Source organism: Neoarius graeffei, chromosome 26, assembly GCF_027579695.1.
Source record: "Neoarius graeffei isolate fNeoGra1 chromosome 26, fNeoGra1.pri, whole genome shotgun sequence".
Lineage (NCBI taxonomy): Eukaryota > Metazoa > Chordata > Actinopteri > Siluriformes > Ariidae > Neoarius > Neoarius graeffei.
The window spans coordinates 24,189,866-24,209,353 of NC_083594.1; the positions used below are offsets into that span (position 1 = coordinate 24,189,866).

Genomic DNA, 19,488 nt, shown 5'->3' on the forward strand with positions numbered 1-19,488 from the left:
TTTGGAGAAAGGAAAACACTGCATTCCAGCATAAGAACCTTATCCCATCTGTGAAACATGGTGGTGGTAGTATCATGGTTTGGGCCTGTTTTGCTGCATCTGGGCCAGGACGGTTTGTCATCATTGATGGAACAATGAGTTCTGAATTATATCAGTGAATTCCAAAGGAAAGTGTCAGGACCTCTGTCCATGAACTGAATCTCAAGAGAAGGTGGGTCATGCAGCAAGACAACGACCCTAAGCACACAAGTCGTTCTACCAAAGAATGGTTAAAGAAGAATAAAAGTTAATGTTTTGGAATGGCCAAGTCAAAGTCCTGAGCTTAATCCAATCGAATTGTTGTGGAAGGACCTGAAGCGAGGAGTTCATGTGAGGAAACCCACCAACATCCCAGAGTTGAAGCTGTTCTGTATGGAGGAACGGGCTAAAATTCCTCCAAGCCGGTGTGCAGGACTGATCAACAGTTACCGGAAACGTTTAGTTGCAGTTATTGCTGCACAAGGGGGTCACACCAGATACTGAAAGCAAATGTTCACATACTCTTGCCACTCACAGATATGTAATATTGGATCATTTTCCTCAATAAATAAATGACCAAGTATAGAATTTTTCTCATTTGTTTAACTGGGTTCTCTTTATCTACTTTTAGGACTTGTGTGAAAATCTGATGATGTTTTAGGTCATATTTATGCAGTAATATAGAAAATTCTAAAGGGTTCACAAACTTTCAAGCGCCACTGTAACACAACAAAGTTTTTGTTTGACTTGGTTGGTTGTGATTCTAAGAAGTTTTCATTGTGATGTGTTAATGTGTGTGTGAACACCTACTGTGTTAGGAAAGATATTGTATTTTTTGAGGTTAGTAAACCAAAACAGCTGGTAGCAATGCTTCTTTCCTCACACTTAGCTGTTCTATTAATCAGTGACCACTGAAAGACTTTTTTCTTTGGAAAAAAAAGCATGTGACCTGGACTCTGAGTGTAATGAAGGAGTGCATTAAAGGTGCAGTAGTCATTTTTTTAAATTCCTTGTGTGTACAAATAACTTGGAAGATATGCAGAGCATGATTAAAAAAAAATGAAATTGTTTCCTTCGCAAAAGCGTATTTCTGTCTCTGAGAGAACCTTATTGTCTGGAAAGCTTGGCTTGGATGCACCTGCTGTCAGTCATTTTATAGACACTCTGGGCTACTGTGGATCCTGGGGGAGCTTCATGAACATGGCTGGGAATCATTTTAAATATCAAACCTACCTGAGGGGGAAGTTTATTTCCATGGACGTGCGCATGGGTGTCTCCAAAGTATAATTGATTTTCTGCTTTTGCAGACAAGTCACCGTACACAACCTGAATACATGCCTTCTACAACTTCATTGTAATACCCCTGGCCTGTCAGGGCAGCGACGTGCATGGTCTGAAAGTAGGACAGTCTTTTGAAGATGACGATAAAACCAAGAACACAAAAGGCATGCATGGCAATTTGCAACATGGTGACCTTGAGAGAAGACGAACTAGCGTGTTTAATGCTAATGTTGGAAGAAAAAGAACGAGAAAAGGAAGAATGTTCTAAAAATGTCTGTGAAGATTCTCAATCATCCAGGTCATAGTAAACTGTGGGTGGTAGAAAAGGGCAACTGGACTTGCTTGAAGATTCTTGAAAACGTTTCACCTCTCGTCCAAAAGGCTTCCTCAGTTCTGTCTGACTAATAGGGAGTATCATGGGTGTCTGAATATATAAATATCTAAATATCTGATACTCATAAATATCTGATAAATATCTAAATATCTGATACTCCCTATTAGTCAGACAGAACTGAGGAAGCCTTTTGGACGAGAGGTGAAACGTTTTCAAGAATCTTCAAGCAAGTCCAGTTGCCCTTTTCTACCACCCACAATGTTCTAAAAACATTTTTAAATGTGTCTTGCACTTCAACTCCCTGGTCACCATCTGCAGCTACTCTCACCTACTGAATTGGTGAATTATCGTACCCTCAGTTTCGCATATTCAGTCAACGCGTGCAAGGACTGTGCTGATTAAAAGTTGTCATTCACACTGTGCACACGCCATGTACTTGGGAGTATGCTTCCCCCTCAACTGTTGCAGACCTTTAAAACAAAAGACAAATTTTTGCCTAATGCAGCTTTTTAAAGAAAAAATGAATCCTGAAATGTTTAAGTTGAAATATTTGCCATGTGCTTAGTGATTCCAGTGCTAATTTGTTGGTTGATGTTATATAATCATACAAATAAAAATCAACATTTTGCACTACTGAAGATCATGTAATGATCATAACTGAAATATTGATTTGCAAGACATTCAGGGTGGGTTTTTAAGGAAGCGTAAGGAACTTAAAATTGAGTAATCGTATAACAGTACCCATGGTCCATCAGAATACATTGACCAAACCACCTGTTAATCTATATGGTGGTAATCGGGGCCATTTAGCTGGAAGGAACTTTCATGTGCCACCAGTGATGAACATTTTACAGTTCTATTCTGATTGTAAAACACTTTGCTTTTTTTTTCACTTGCAGCTTGCACTGTTTGGTAGGAAACTGTGAAATGTTGACTCAACTTTTTCCCTTTATTTCCTGATGGTAGAGAAGGATCTGGTTAGAATATTCTTTTTATTTTTATCATTATTCTACATATCTTACACACCCCCTCGCAAATATTTTATTAAATTGATCAGCAAGTTACTCTAATATACCACTCTGTCAAGTCTTCTCCAGAACATCCCAAAGATTCTCAGTGGGGTTAAGGTCAGGACTCTGTGGTGGCCAATTCATGTGTGAAAACGATTCCTCATGAACCACCGTTTCATAATTTGAGCCCTAATTTTATGCTTGGGCCATCAGTAAGGAAAAAAAAAATCCATTGTTGGCATGATCTGGTCATTCAGTACATTCAGGTTGTCAGCTGACTTCACTTTATTGCCACATAACGTTGCTGAGCCTTGACCTGACAGTGTAGTACAGTGGCCACTATTCATAATGGGTGAATCATTTCACGTGCTTCCCTTCTTACACTGACCCACCCATTGTTCTGGAATAGTGTAAATCTGGCCTCATCAAACCACATGACCTTTTTCCATTGCTCCAGAGTCCAATTTTATGCTCCTGAGCAAATTGAAGCCTTTTCTTCTGATTAGTCTCACTAACAAGTGGTTTTCTTACAATCACACAGCTATTTATTCCCAGTTCTGTGAGGGTTATTTATTTATTTACCCCGACCACATTTTTTTTTCCCACGAAGTTGATGGTTCACCACTATCCTTCCAGGTTTTAATAATGTGCTGAACACTTCTTAACCCAATTCCAGTCATTTCAGCAATCTTCATAGTTTGCTTGATGCAGGCCAATAATTTGACCCTTCTGAAACACAGTAACATCTTTTCCACGACCACGGGATACGTCTTCCGACATGGTTGTTTAAAAAATGAGAAGCTATTCACTTCATCTGTTAGGGTTAAAATAATTGTTGCCAGGCAGCACGGTGATGTCATGGTTAGCACGGTCACCTCACAGCAAGAAGGTTCTGGGTTTGATCCCAGTGGCCGATGAGGGCCTTTCTGTGTGGAGTTTGCATGTTCTCCCTGTGTCTGCGTGGGTTTCCTCTGGGTGCGCTGGTTTCCCCCGCAGTCCAGAGACATGCAGGTTAGGCTAATTGGTGGCTCCAAATTGACCATAGGTGTGAATGACTGCGAATGGTTGGTTGTCTCTGTGTCAGCCTTGTGATGATTTGGTGACTTGTCCAGGGTGTACCTCGCTTCTTGCCCATAGTCAGCTGGGATGGGCTCCAGCTTGCCTGCGACCCTGTACAGGATAAGCAGTTATGGAAAATGGATGGATGGAATAATTGTTGCTAGCTGAAACATATTAATAACTGTAGTAATTATCCAATCAAAGGCTCTTCAGTATTTGCTTGTTTAAATGCTAGTGGGGAGCTTTCTTTCGTCCAGGCTGTGTATAATACGGCTTTATCAAGATTTTATATAAATAAGTGACTGCTTTCCTTGTTTTCAGGAAATTCATGGCATTGCTGCTACCCTGGCAGAAGATCTGTTTAACAGAGGTATGACTACATACTCTTATTTTGTGGACTATAAGATGCTTTTCTTTGCCATCTGGAAGGTCAGAGAGGCTGAACATGCATCACATAACTGTGACTTCACTCTGTTGTTGGCTGTTGCTTGCTTTAGTTGTTCAATTACATCACTTGACATTTCACTCTTCAAACGTAAGAATCAAATGTTTGAAAATATGGAAAGACATCAAATCCTTCTGGAGTGAGAGAGGCTTCAGACGTTCAGTCCTGATTGAACCCCCATCTTGAAACTTCAGCTTAATTCCAGGAAGGTGAAGTGGTTGATTTTTAAAATCGGATTAATCAGATGTAATTGTGTAGTGTCCTGAGAAAACCCTTCATCTGATAAAGTTGAGATTTTCTTCTATATGTAGTCTGGAAAATTACATGTCTCCAGACTGAAATATTTCTCAATTAGAAGTATTTTAAAATCTGATTGCTGCCAAAAGTGAAAATCGGGAAAATTGCATTTAAAGTTTCCCCTTGCTGCATCATGGACATTTTGGCAGCTGGTATCTGGAAAAACGGACTTGATTTGGCTTGTGTCTATTTTACTATGGTGAGTGAGTATCCAAGAACTTGATCAAAACCTGATATTTACTGTGTGAGGAAATCTCACATCGCTAGCAATGTTTTGGACATCTTTAGGCAGACTAACTACATTTATCAGTGCATCTGTTAAACTGACTTTACACATGATCTTTGCAAGTAGTTTTACAAGCAAATTTTGTTTTGGTGAAATATGCACTTTTTTTTTAAAGTCAGAATTCTTTCACACAGACATTTCATTAGGTTTTCCCTGACCATCACACAATTTCCAACTTAAAAACAAACAAAAAACCCTAATCGTACAATTCAGTAGTTGTCATGCATAAAAATTAAAACGGGGCACCTGGTCAGCAGAAATCGGACCAATGTTTCATGCATACATGAAACACTGTCTTCCAGTTAATTAAATCATTGCATCAAAGGCTCTTTTTGCTGTTGTCAATCTTTATTTTTATTACAGATGCATTAAAAACATAATCTCTCTGCTTCAACAATGATTGTGCTTATGAACAGAAACATGATTAATGCGTATCGCACAAAGAAGCAACCTTTATTGATTGAATAGTGTATCTCCTTTATACCAACTTTACAGCAGTAGTCCTATGTTTCATTTGCTGAGGAAGACTAAGATCTGTGTAATCTAAATGATATTGGAACATGGCTATCTGTCTTTCATGACTGATCATAAGTCATTAAATTTTTACACATTTATTTTTTTTCTGACTTGGCAGTTTGTGTTATAATCTACGCTTTCCTCTTTCCTCAGGTGAGCAGTTGTTAGTTGCAGGTGAGGTTTTCCTCCTGAGGCCACTGCAGCTCTACGCCATCACCCAACAGCTGAAACTGGCTAAACCCACCTGCGCCAATGGAGATGCCAAGACGGATCTTGGGCACATACTGGACTTTGCTTGCAGACTCAAATATCTCAAGGTCCACAAAGATTTGCTTTTCGATTGTGAGGTTATTGCTGATTCCATGCATCATTCATCTTTATAGAATTTTATATCAAGAGGTTTTACAGACTTTTTTGGTGTCCATTGATGGATAACAATAGATGTCACTTCTGTTTAAGTAGAAAGCCATTCTTCATTATTTGCTTCTATTTATCATTGGAAACCCACACCCATGCAGACACATTTGATTTAGCACCAGATTTGTCTGACCAAGCTGTTAGTCCATTTAACTGGTCATCCATTATACCTGTATCTAATATTAACATTATTTGTTGTGTCTGTGCGTGCACAGATCCCTGGGACGATAGGAGTTGTGGGCACCAGCAATATTGCAGAGCACAGTTTACCGTTTGACCTTTCTGTCTTTAAATCAGTGCTCCAGATTGAGGTAAGACACAGGTTTTCTTTGTGGCAAGGGATCGGTAGTTGCAGGGCTCGAAATTAACTTTTTTTTCTTTGTGTCCCCCAGTGGTCCCGAATTCTGTGTTGTATTGTCCCGAATGGAAGCAATAGTGTCCCCATTTTTTTCCTCTGTGAAATAACCAGTGGTTAATATTATCATATGAAGTTACTATTATATTTGTAACTATGCGATTTTGAACCCTTTATATCATTTTTACAATAAGTCACAAGACACAAGCGACACATGTCCTATACATCATCTACTTCAAAATTACAGTTATTGCATTTTCAGTTTATTAAACTTTGGCGATCTCACTGTATGAATAGATACCCGTTTATTTAAAGGGGCCAACTAGCTCATTCAGAAAATGTTTCAACTCCCTACATCTGCAGTACACTTTAGTTGAAAATAAGACCCCTTTTATGTTCATTTCATCTACTTATACCTTGAATATCTGTTGGCATTTATAAGGCCAACTTATCATTTTCACCATTACCGTTATCCATTACCGTTATCCATTTTTATGAACTTTCCGTTATCCATTTTATGAACTTTCGCTGCCGAAACGTGGGTGCGAAAGTTAGCAACATCAACATAGTGCCAGGTCCGAGCCTAGTTGTGCTGCTGACTGACTAAACTTTCTGAACTAGAAAGACACCAAGAAAACTCACTTATTCTGTTGAACGGTATCTTCCGTCAATATCATCCACATCATTCCTGTTGTATTTTATAACGTGTCTAACAGTGTTCATTAAGTTCATTCAGTTGCTAGCGTTGCCTGCAGACCAGGCGATGACACTTTGGATCCTGAAGGTCCCGGAGACGTTATGTCTGGGCTTTCAGTTTCTTCCCCGCGGTCGGTCCGCTTCAACCACTTTTTTTTTTTTTTCTTGCCATTTTTGTTCTGGCAAGAATCGGCGCAGCATGTGCGGTAGCAATTCCATTCCAAGTCCATATAATGCGGACTCCGGCCGAAGATTCTAGAACAGAATGCGCTGCTCTGTAGCCTACGGATGCAGGTGCATCGAAAGTGTAGCTACTATGTATTTTTCGCTGTTAACGTTTTAAAATTAAAATTGACAAATTAGGTGAATGTCTACGTATGTGTTACGGCTTTGTAAATAATATTAATGTAGAACTTTTTTTCTAGATCTATTTTTTTCCATTGTCCCGGGATTGTCCCAGATATGATAATTTTGTGTCCCGATGACATTTTTTATGGTCCCCGGGACGTCGGGACACCGTTAGTTTCGAGCGCTGGGTAGTTGTTAAGCCTCAAAACTTTTGGCATATTGATTTGAGCATGGAGTATTCTCTGTAGTCTGACCAGCGGGGGGGAGACATTGTTGCCATCTTCATTCCAATTCAAACCAGATTTCTATGTTAATTGAAATCTGATTAAAACAATATTTACAGCTAAGTCTTGTATATTTAAACCCTTGGACTATTAATTGTATCTACAGGAATACACAACTCTAAAGCAGGCGTTATAGTTAGCATAACCATATTTTTAATGATTTGTTTTGAAGGCAGAAATCTAAATTCTGCAAGCTAGAAAGCTAAACCGGGCGGCATGGTAGTGTAGTGGTTAGCGCTGTCGCCTCACAGCAAGAAGGTCCGGGTTCAAGCCCCGTGGCCGGCGAGGGCCTTTCTGTGCGGGGTTTACGGGTTCTCCCCGTGTCCGCGTGGGTTTCCTCCGGGTGCTCCGGTTTCCCCCACAGTCCAAAGACCTGCAGGTTAGGTTAACTGGTGACTCTAAATTGACCGTGAGTGTGAATGGTTGTCTCTGTCTATGTGTCAGGCCTGTGATGACCTGGCGACTTGTCCAGGGTGTACCCTGCCTTTCGCCCGTAGTCAGCTGGGATAGGCTCCAGCTTGCCTGCAACCCTGTAGAACAGGATAAAGCGGCTAGAGATAATGAGATGAGAAAGCTAAACTCCACTACATGTTCATTGAGATCACTATTAAAAATGAATTGCTACGTGTGATGAAAATTGTGGTCAGAAGTTTACATGCAGGGACATGAATGTCATGGCAATATTGGGCTTTCAGTGATTTATTTGAACTGTTCTTTTTCTATGTCAGAATGAATGTACAACATGCATCTTTAATAGGAAGATATAAACCTGTGCACAAAAAAATTAGAAAAATATAAACCTGAATGTGGTACACAAGTTTTTAATTTATTTTGGGTTTTATGAAAACAGAATTATGAGGTAGTCCTCCATTATTCCATCTACCGTATTTTTCGGACTATAAGTCGTTTCGGAGTATAAGTCGCACCAGCCAAAAAATGCATAATAAAGAAGAAAAAACATATGTAAGTCGTACTGGACTATAAGTTGCATTTTTTTGGGGAAATTTATTTGATAATCCAAGACCAAGAACAGACATTTCATCTTGAAAGGCAATTTAAAATAATAATGGATTAGAGAACAACAGGCCGAATAGGGTTACGGTATGCTAACGTAACACATTCAGCTACATGACGCATAGACAACGAACTGAGTACGTGTCTGGTATGTTAATGTAGCATATTAACAGTTATTCAGATAACTATAGCATAAAGAACATGCTAACAAGTTTACCAAACCATCAATCTCACTCCAAATCACTAAATCCACTGAATTCTTCATCCTCGGTGTCAATTCTAAACAAATCTGCCAACTCCGGAGGTAGACGAAGTGTCGCTTCCTCTTCTGCGTTGCTTTCGTCAGACTCGTCGTCAGTTGCAGTTCCAATTATTCCGGCCTTTCTGAATCCCGACAGGATGGTTTGGGTTGTCACTGAAGCCCATGCTTTGTCGATCCATCCAATGACTTCCAGGAAAGTTGCGTGGCGCATTCTCCCGGTTGCCGTGAAGCTGTGCTCTCCATCCATCATCCACTCCCACAGGTTACGCAAGACTGCCTTAAAGCTCCGGTTCACGGAGATGTCAAGTGGCTGGAGTATTTTGGTTAAGCCTCCAGGGATGATGGCAGGTATGGAGTTGAAAACTTTTAATTTATTTTTGAACTGTGGCGTGATGTGCGCTTGCATGCTGTCCATCACAAGCAGGGCTTTGCATGTTCTAAAGAAGCCATCCGGACGCTTAGTGTAGCACTTCGTAAGCCATAAGTTCATCATTTCTTGATCCATCCACCCTTTCTCATTCACGGAGACGGCAACTGAGGGGGATTGGATTTTTGGCATGGTTTTTCGTTTGAAAATGACCATTGGTGGCAGTTTTGATCCATCTCCACAACATGCCAGCACCACTGTGAAGTGTGATTTCTCATGACCAGTTGTTACTATATTCACACTCTTTAGCCCTTTCTCTGCAACACTTCGGCCCATGGGAATGTCAAACGTGAGGGGGACCTCGTCCATGTTAATATGATCCGGTGTCACGTTGTGCTCAGTTACATGCTTTTCAACGAACTCATGGAAACTGTCGACCTTGGCTTGGAAGTCTGCTGGCAGTTTTTGGGACATCGTTGTCCTTGCTCTGATAGAGAGGCGGTTGCGTTTCATGAAGCGGTAACACCAAGAAGGTCTTCCCACAAAGTCATTTTATATTCATCTCCTTGGCAACTACCTGGGCATGGAGACGCAACTGCACTGTTGACAAGCCTCTCCCGGCAGCACGTTGTTCAAGCACCCATGTGCGAACTCGTTCCTCTAGCTGTGGCCACCTAGCTTTTAGCCCACGATTAGCTTTTTCTTTTTTTTTTTTTTGTTTTCTTCATTGCAGTAAGAGTAACCTCCGCTTTTCGCCAGTCCCTCACAAGTTTCTCGCTCACTCCAAACTTTCTTTCTGCTGCTCGATTACTGTTTTCGGCTGCATATTTCACTACTTGCAGCTTGTAATCTGCAGAATATGATTTTCTTTTTGATGGCATTTTTTTCAGCCCTTCTCAGTTGTCTTTATAAGTTACCGGTAATATTGAAATTTTAAATTTTCAGTGGTACAGAAGTAGCAGGTACAGGTACACAAGCCTAGAGCGCCCTCTTGCAGTTGTCAGTGTGAAAATAACGAACATGTGAAATTATATAATAATGTGTTAATAATTTCACATATAAGTCGCTCTGGAGTATAAGTCGCACCCCCGGCCAAACTATGAAAAAAAAAAAGTGCGACTTGTAGTCCGGAAAATACTGTACTTTGTGCAATGCACCAGTTCCACTGGCAGCGAATCGTGCTCTGTGGCTGTTGCTACCACCACCATGCTTGACAGTTGGTACAGTGTTTCTTTGTACCTCTGGTCACTGTGGCCAAACAACTCAATCTTTGTCTCATCTGACCATAAAACTTTTCTTCAGAAGGCTTTTTCTTTGTCCCTGTGATTAGCTGCAAACTTTAGTTGAACTTGAAGATGTCGATTTTGGAGCGGGGGATTCTTTCTTTGATGGTAGCCTCTCAATCCATGGTGATGTACAGCTCGCTTGACGTTAGACAGTGTTCCAACAGCTTCCAGTTCATGGCAGGCATGTACCTTGGTGGCTCCTGGGTTGTTCCTCTCATTTGAACCAGTTTCCTGTCAGCTGAGGATGACAGTTTGAGTCTTCTTCCAGCAAGGTCTCTACACCTCCCAGTAACTTTTACTTACAAGTGTCTGAACTGTAGGGCTGTAACGATACACCCAACTCACGATTCGATTCGTATCGCGATTTTTGACCCACGATTCAATACGCCCACGATTTTTTTTTTAAATGTTTTTTTAAAGTAGTGAATTTGACTTATTAACATTTACTTACTTACATTAACTATTTAATAACAAATAATTCAGACCACTGCAGAGAATGAGTAATATGTATGCAAAAATGAACAAATGTATATCCAAAGATTGTTTTATTTCTCAAAATAATACTGTTGAGCCGGAAGCTCTGTTTTTTTCGGTTCTGAAAAAGTCATTTTTCCAAATCGTGTAAATCCGTTAAGATTATTTTTTGGGGGGGTGGCTCTCTCACTGTCTCACTCTCATAGGGCCAATGATTTTCTGTGATCGCGGAAAACAGATGGAAATTACGGAATTTTTATGGTGAAACATTGCTCGCGTGTCAAAATGTAACTGCCGCAGAAGGCTTCCACCCAAGCAGACATGCCTTCAGTGTTGCCAGATATTGCTAACGTTTTCCACCCCAAAATATGTTCAAAACCAGCCAAAAAGCACCTAAACCTGCCCAATCTGGCAACACTGCATGCCTTTCCGGTCAAGTGATTGTGATTGGCTTGTGGCACACCTAGCCAGCTAATGAGCTGCTTGTTTCCAGATTCGCTCCCCGCGTCGCAACCAGAATGGCGACCGCTTAAAAGAAATGAATGCTCTGCCAGTGGCGAGTGTGGACGTTGCGTGACTCGCAGAAGATTGTCGCAGGTCGGTGAAAAAACGACTTACTAATAGATATAAAAAAAAAGTAATTTAAGTAAGTTTAAAATGTAATTTAAATAAAAAGTAAAGTATTCATAAATTGAAGTTTGGAAGCGCCTCTTTTTTGGGCTGAGGAGAAGTTTGAAAGGGTGTACCGCGATTCTGCCTTCTTGTATCGCGATACGGATCGTGGCTCTGCGTATCGCGATTTCGATTTCGATACGCATATCATTACAGCCCTACTGAACTGACTATCTTGGCATCTGCAGATGTTTAGAAATGGCTCCAAGAGACCAGAATTTTCAGATCTGCATTGAGCTCCTTGGACTTTCCCATTTAGACTGGTACCAAAATTCAAAAAAGTGCTTATTTAAGGAGTTAAAGGCATTTTTGAGACAAAGTCAGCAAACAGTCTTATTTTGTCAATTTGGGTGTGCCAAATTCAAATCTGCAATATGCAGAGCTTTATCTGACCTCTGTTGACCTCTAGAGGTCATTGAACTTTGGGCCTGTAAACGTCTCAGCTGAACCCAGTTTCTCAGCTTTCTAAGGAATGAAATGTACTAAAATGATTAATGAAGTTAGCAAATGGCCTTGTTTGTTAAGGCCTCGGTCACACCGCCCGAACTTTGCTGGAGCGTTCCTGGAGCGGTGAAAAAAATTCATCACCGCTCGTAACCATTCACCACTATTTAACAAAAGTTGGCCCCCGTTAAAGCAACGCCGTATACACTCGGCCACCGCTGATGTTTCTCGAGGGGCCCTCCTACCGCTCCAAAAGTTTTGAGCTGCACAAAATATTGCGAGCGGTGAGGAGGGGGCAATTTTCCGCCCCGGCAAAGTTCACCCCCGCTCCACCAACGCCCAGTCAAAGTTTGGCACCGCTAGATGCAAGTTCGTGGACGCTTGGGTCCGCTAGGCCAACGCAGAAATCTTGAACGCTGGACCACCGCTGCTTCGCCAGCGTTGCCCGGGCAGCGATTAAACGTTGCACAAACTTCGGTGGACCGGCTGTAAGCGTTTTACGAGCGGACACGGGGTTGCTGGAATGGTGTTGGGCGTTGAAGCAGCTATCCATGGCGGCGATGAACTTTGGTTTGGCGTTGGTATAGAGGTGTCGGAGCGGGACCAGAATTTGGCTATAAATACGGGGAGAAATGGACCAGGAGCTCATTTGGAATCGAGCTGCCGTTGAGTTCAGACCTCATCTATATCGAATTTGCTCAAAGTTACAGTAAAACTGTATCACCATGGATGCTGAGAGACTTGCTATGATTGGTGCTAAACCAACTTTATACCCCCGCCGAGCCAAAGCCCGCATGCGCAGAACGCCGCTATACCAACGCTCGCGTCACTGCTAAACCAACGCTCACTACCGTTAAACCAACGCTAAAGCAACGCTGGCTTCAGCGGTGCACCGCTAAGCCAACGCCCGTGTTTTCGATTTTTTTCCCATTTTGTGCGCGGTGACGAGCGTTGTCGAAATTCGGCCCCCCCTCCCTACCGTTCAAGGAACGCTCCAGCAAAGTTCGGGCGGTGTGACCAGGGCCTAAATGTTTGGGTGCTGAATTCATTTTTCATTTGTAAAACGACATATGACCTCTGATAACCTCAAGGTCATTAAACTTGGCCTATAGGCCTATGCATTTAACAGCATTTTTAAACTGACTTTACTCCCCCAAAAAGAATATGAACAGACAAAAAACAAATAGAAAGGAACAAATACAACATTAAATGCCAGTCCATGTACATGTGACTTACTTTTCACAATGAGAATGCCTAGGCGATCACCTTACATAACATTGCATTACATTTAGCGGTTATTGTTTATACAAAGCTACTGAAAAAAGGACAGATTCAGCAGCATACAAAATGTGGGGGCATACAGGGTATACAGGTTAATCAGGGTTAGTATATATATGAGTTTTTTTCTTTGTTTTTTGTAAAGGCTTTACCCCGTTTAAAACAAAACAAAAAACAAAGAAAAAAACTTTCATATATACTAACCCTGTTTAACCTGTATACCCTGTATGCCCCCACATTTTGTATGCTGCTGAATCTGTCCTTTTTTCAGTAGCTTTGTATAAACAATAACCGCTAAATGTAATGCAATGTTATGTAAGGTGATCGCCTAGGCATTCTCATTGTGAAAAGTAAGTCACATGTGCATGGACTGGCATTTAATGTTGTATTTGTTCCTTTCTATTTGTTTTTTGTCTGTTCATATTCTTTTTGGGGGAGTAAAGTCAGTTTAAAAATGCCGTTAAATGCATAGGCCTATAGGCCAAGTTTAATGACCTTGAGGTTATCAGAGGTCATATGTCGTTTTACAAATGAAAAATGAATTCAGCACCCAAACATTTAACAAACAAGGCCATTTGCTAACTTCATTAATCATTTTAGTACATTTCATTCCTTAGAAAGCTGAGAAACTGGGTTCAGCTGAGACGTTTACAGGCCCAAAGTTCAATGACCCCTAGAGGTCAACAGAGGTCAGATAGAGCTCGGCATATTGCAGATTTGAATTCGGCACACCCAAATTGACAAAATAAGACTGTTTGCCGACTTTGTCTCAAAAATGCCTTTGGGTGTCTCAATTCTGGATTTTGGTACCAGTCTAATTATGCTGTGTGTTCGTCAGTCCAATGAGTGCTGTTAAAAAGGCTTTGTTCATGTTGGCACAGAGAAGCTACCAGCTGTAGTCAATCATGATCACCAACAGGAAGTTAAGAGGCCTTGGCAAGTTTAAAGACATTTTGGAACTTTCAGCACTACTGAATTAATAATCTAAGCTGGCACGTTTACGTCTCATCTCATTACCTTTAGCCGCTTTATCCTGTTCTACAGGGTCGCAGGCAAGCTGGAGCCTATCCCAGCTGACTACGGGTGAAAGGCGGGGTACACCCTGGACAAGTCGCCAGGTTGTTACAGGGCTCACACATGTACCCCTTTTCCACCAAATCAGTTCCAGGGCTGGTTCAGAGCTGGTGCTCGTTCACAACTTGGTCAACTTGCGAGCCAGCTGAGAACCAACTTGCTTTTCCATCGCTCGCAGTGCTAAGAGAAGACACGTCATTACGTCGCTGTATACGTCAGTTACGTCGTTGTATATGTCATTACGTCGCTGTTTACGTCGCTACGTTTGCATAAACCTTGGCGTGAATATCGAAGCAAAAACAATGCGGAAGAAGCAGCAACAACAATAATAATAATAATGGATGACTTCGTGTTTGTACAGCTGATGCTTCTCGTCGCTTAAAAATGGCGATCTTTCACGGTCTTGTTGTTGTTGGTCTTAACAACTCCCCCCCCCCCCCCCCCCCCCCCGCTGATGTAAGCGGTTCTTTCCTCTGGGCCAGCAGAGAGTTGGTGCTAGCCTTGAACTGGTTTTTCTGGCCCCAGAGCCAGTTCTTTGTCAGTGGAAACAGAAAACCCGGTTTCAAACTAAGCACTGGCCCCGAACCAGCCCTGGAACTGCTTTGGTGGAAAAGGGGCAATAGACACAGACAACCATTCACATTCACACCTACGGTCAATTTAGAGTCACCAGTTAACCTAACCTGCATGTCTTTGGACTGTGGGGGAAACCGGAGCACCTGGAGGAAACCCACGCGGACACGGGGAGAACATGCAAACTCCGCACAGAAAGGCCCTCGCCGGCCACGGGGCTCGAACCCGGACCTTCTTGCTGTGAGGCGACAGTGCTAACCAGTACACCACCGTGCCGCCCCACATGTTTACATTTTTGACCCATTGTATATATAAAATTTCGACCTTATGTTGATTTCAGAAAACCCAAAATAAATTACTTGTGCACCAAGTTCTTCTCTTTTTTTTTTTTTTTTCTCTTAGAGATATGTTGTACAATCATTGAAAGCCCAATATTGCTATGACATTTATGTCCTTGTATGTAAACGTCTGACCACAACTGTATGTATAAAGTTATAAATCATGTTAAATCCTAAGATTGTGCTCCTAAATGCCTTTAACTATGGATTCCCCCCCCCCCAGATAAATGACTGCAGTTCAGGACAGATAAGGGGACTTCCTGCATTAAAGCCCACTCTGGCTACACTCAGTATTAATCGCTCAGCTGCATCCATGAAGGTTTTGTATCAGCTCTGAGTGAACAACTTAAACCAATTTAACACTCCAGCTGCTGCATTGATCCTGAACTGAGTTTGGGTGACTTTGTTCTGTAGGAAATTTTAGTTCCCGAAGCTGCTGAGTTTGCCCAGTGGGAACCTGAAGGTGTGGACATTGACTGTGCAGTGACCGCAATCATTCCAACCTGGAAGATACTGACCACCCTGGACATGAGCCACAATAACATCTGCTGCATTGATGAGTCTGTGGTGAGGCAAAATTGCTTTGAATTCTGTACCTGCTAGGGATTTTTCTCTTCTACTAAAATCATATGGTCATATCAACAGGTGATTGATGGATTGATTTTACAATTGATTTAACTGGGCCTGATGAGCACAGAGGCCACGCTTCTTTTACTGGGAGTTACCCTGACAGAAGCCATATACCCTTCTCAAGCAAATAGGCCACACCTCTTCTACTGGTAATGATGAAGAGGCTCATCTTTTTAAAAAATCTTGTCTTTGCCATTTTTAGAAATTGATTCCTGGAGTTGAATTCCTTGATCTTGGACACAATTTCCTGTCATTGGTAGAAAATCTCCAGGTAAGATGATTTTAAGAATAATTGTAATGGTGCTTTTCTTCATGTCAATAATATTGAACTACTTTTGCCAGACTCTCACTGGTGTTTTTCATATATATATATATTTGCAGTATCTATACAATCTAGTGCACTTGGACCTGTCTTATAACAAACTTACAGTCCTCGAGGGTGTTCACACTAAACTGGGCAACATAAAGACCCTGAATTTGGCGGGGAATCAACTTGAAACCCTTTCTGGTCTCAGTAAACTTTACTCTCTTGTGAACCTGGACTTGAGCAGTAACAAATTAGCACAGGTATTGAGAAGTTCATTGTTTATCACAGATGGCTGAGATGAATTTTGCAGAAATAGTTTTTAAATTTGATTTATCTGTTAATCGTTATTTTCTGCAGTTGGATGAAATAAAGCACATTGGAATGTTGCCCTGTTTGGAAAAACTCTCCCTCACCAAAAACCCCATGTGCATCATTCCTGACTACAGAACAAAAGTTCTGGCGCAGTTCTGTGACCGAGCATCAGAGGTATGGCTTACTTAGTATGGCTTTATTCATGAGAAGTCTAGGTCTATCTTCCCTTTTTTTTTTTTTCCTCTTCCCCCTCTTCAAAATTCCATTATTGCAAAAAAAAAAAAAAAGCGAAGTCAAGAACTTTGTATTGATTTGACCTTCCTGCTAAGTAGACCGGTGGACCCAAACCATACCACCAAACTAACCCAGCATAACATAGGAATTGTTTTTTTCTTTTAATTTGTCTCCCCTCTGTAGTATAATAGTAGTAGTATAAGATTCATTACATGTCTAATTTGCTGGTTCATATTTTCATTTGAAGATTAATTTAAAGGAGCGTTATTGTGATGGAGGTGAATATCTGTTATTGAAGGTTTGTTTAGATGGCACAGTAACCACTGAGAAGGAGTTGGACACTGTTGAAGTGCTGAAAGCCATTCAGAAAGCCAAAGAAGCAAAAGACAGAATGGCAAACCCTAAAAAAAAGGTAAGGGCTCTTTTCATGTCATGTTTGTTGCTTTACCAAATAAAATCACTTCATTTCAGAAAATGTTGTTCTTCTGGTGAACAAGCTTGGTATCTGCTTCTTGTAGGTCATTAATGACCTAAAAATGACCATGAATTTCCCCTTTCCAAACTGTAATGTCTAATCTGTAACCATTATGTTGTCCTCAAAAAGTCATGTTTATACTATTTTTGATTTAATCCATATACATTTAACTATATTCTCTAAAACTAGTTATACTTTAGCCTTATAAATCTTATCTAAAAATGTTAATTTGCATCCACAGAACAAACACAGATTTCTATATGATTAGCAGCGTGTGTTTAATCCACACAGTGAGAAGAGAATTTTGACAATATATTTATAATCATAATGTTATATAGAGTACAATGGATAGCTTTACTAATCACCCAGAACCCTGTCAAGGTATTTAAAAAAAAAAAAAAAAAAATGACTCCGACATGTGAAATATTTAATGGAAAGCAAAATATCACATAATATTGAATGAATCAATATAGATTCAGAAGTATTTACAAATAAAAAAAAATGTTAAATTTGTGATAGTCTTCACCCTCAGTACTACAAAACCCCTAAAGTTCTAGTGCAACCAATTTCCAAGTCACTAATTTGTGCAGTTGGTGTCAAATGATCGTAATATACATAAACCTGCATACATATTAAGCTTGTGCAATACTGATTTGTGAGTTTTGCTTGGTTTTTCCATTTTAAAATATCATGATAAATGATGTAATTGTCCAGAACCAATAGCCTTTCACCATTTCAGTATAAACCAAGTTAACTGATGTTGACTACTGTATGTACTTGTCTAATCTGAGCGAAGTCAAACATACTGTACACTGATGTATATTTATTTCACAGTGATAAAATTTAATATAGTCTCCATTTAGCTTGACAGAAAATGAAGGTACTATATGAGTCCAGAGTATATGAGACAGTGAGAAGGAGGCGGGGCTTCCAGGTCATGTCAATTTAGATTGTCAAATTCAAATCAGTCAGCTGGCTCATCTCTTTATTGGGGAGAAAAAGGCTGGGTTTTTTGGCATGTTTTTACGTAATAACTCTTATCAACATACTCCCATGTTAAATTTCAGAGCTCCTACTGAAAATGTGTAAAGGTTGGCATGTGTAGGAATACAGTATCGAAATGAACATGAGTGGATATTGTGGTAGTGTAATATGTTGGGATGGTAACTGATGACTGTTATCAAGCTTAATGCTTAAATGTTTATATGAATGTACTGAAATGAAAATTCATGCTTGAGCCCAAACCTAAACTTCATGGAGCAGTAAGTCCAGTACTGAACACTGAATCCCAGGTATCAACATCCTGATAACTTTGTTGTAACTGAACTTGTTCAGAAACTGTTGCTGTATTAAAAAAAAAAAAAAAAAGGGGGCACAGACAGAGTGGTAAACACAGCTTACGTTTTAAACACAGTAGTTTTTCTTTTTGAGGTATGGCTGTTCTGTTCTATAGGACACTAAATTTCAGTGTTATCTGGTTATGGAAATAACTTATTCAGAAGTGGTTCATTGTAGTTACATATTTAGTGCAAGGTTAAACCAGTATCTTTCACTGTTCCTAAAAGTGGTGTTTTGTTCTCTTGGTCAGATTAGTGATGTCCCCAGACAGACTGATACAGGGCTGAATCCCTCATCTTCCAGCTCTGTTGCTGCTCCACAGTCTTCCTCTTCTTCCTCTTCTCCTTCTTCTTCTTCTCCGCTCCACTGTGCCAGCTCCAGCCAAGGTAATCATGTATGTATCGGCACAGAACGAAGGGGCATTTTACATCAAGGTTACTTAACTCGACGTGGAGGTGAACTTGTGAATTAAATTATTGCTTGAACATAAAGAGATCAGAATTTTACAAGACAAGATATTGAATGCTGTGTTTAAATGTCAAATCGCCTGAAGAAAGAAGCCACTGTGCATGAACATGTTTTCATTGTCAGTCTGTTTGCTTTTTGCTTCAATGGGATGAATCATTTTTCTTCAAGAAGTGCAAAAAAAAAGGGCCTGGTGTATTAGTAGGTGTGTCTTTGATTGCAGAACATTGTGGTTTGCTGTTCATTGCAAGTCTTTTAGTAACCTTGGTGATATTGATCAAAGTGCTAATGGGCTGCAGGGGGATTTGCATCAGATCAGTGCAGCTTGACAGTCTCGCAAATGTTTTAGCTGTTCCTGAGGAACATAGAGGTCAGTGATTTCTTTTTCAGCATTTGTAAAACAAAAATGTAAACATGCATTACTGTACATTTGGAACAGTCTTTTCCAAACAGACAAGTTTGATACTTTTGTATTCAGAGCTTTCTTATATTTCTCTGAACAGCTGTATGAACTGATACCTTTTTGTATGTGGCCCTCTTCTGGCTCTATCTGGTATTGCATCTTAAATTCAGGATACCTTACGTTATGGTACATCTGT

General features: G+C 40.5%; 1 protein-coding gene across 3 annotated transcripts in view; it reads left to right on the forward strand.

The window, feature by feature from the left end:
* nisch (nischarin) overlaps window positions 1-19,488 on the forward strand; it is a 107,061-nt gene that overhangs the window by 19,029 nt on the left and 68,544 nt on the right. Inside the window, exons 4-13 of one of the 3 annotated variants that reach the window (XM_060910929.1) lie at window positions 4,024-4,072; window positions 5,400-5,593; window positions 5,879-5,974; window positions 15,352-15,447; window positions 15,543-15,695; window positions 15,961-16,029; window positions 16,140-16,325; window positions 16,423-16,551; window positions 16,910-17,023; window positions 18,675-18,810. In XM_060910929.1, coding sequence (XP_060766912.1) covers window positions 4,024-4,072; window positions 5,400-5,593; window positions 5,879-5,974; window positions 15,352-15,447; window positions 15,543-15,695; window positions 15,961-16,029; window positions 16,140-16,325; window positions 16,423-16,551; window positions 16,910-17,023; window positions 18,675-18,810 — 1,222 coding nt within the window. Of the gene's footprint in view, window positions 1-4,023; window positions 4,073-5,399; window positions 5,594-5,878; window positions 5,975-15,351; window positions 15,448-15,542; window positions 15,696-15,960; window positions 16,030-16,139; window positions 16,326-16,422; window positions 16,552-16,909; window positions 17,024-18,674; window positions 18,811-19,488 lie in introns of those variants that run through there. The other 2 variants (XM_060910930.1, XM_060910931.1) reach the window with 2 other exon arrangements.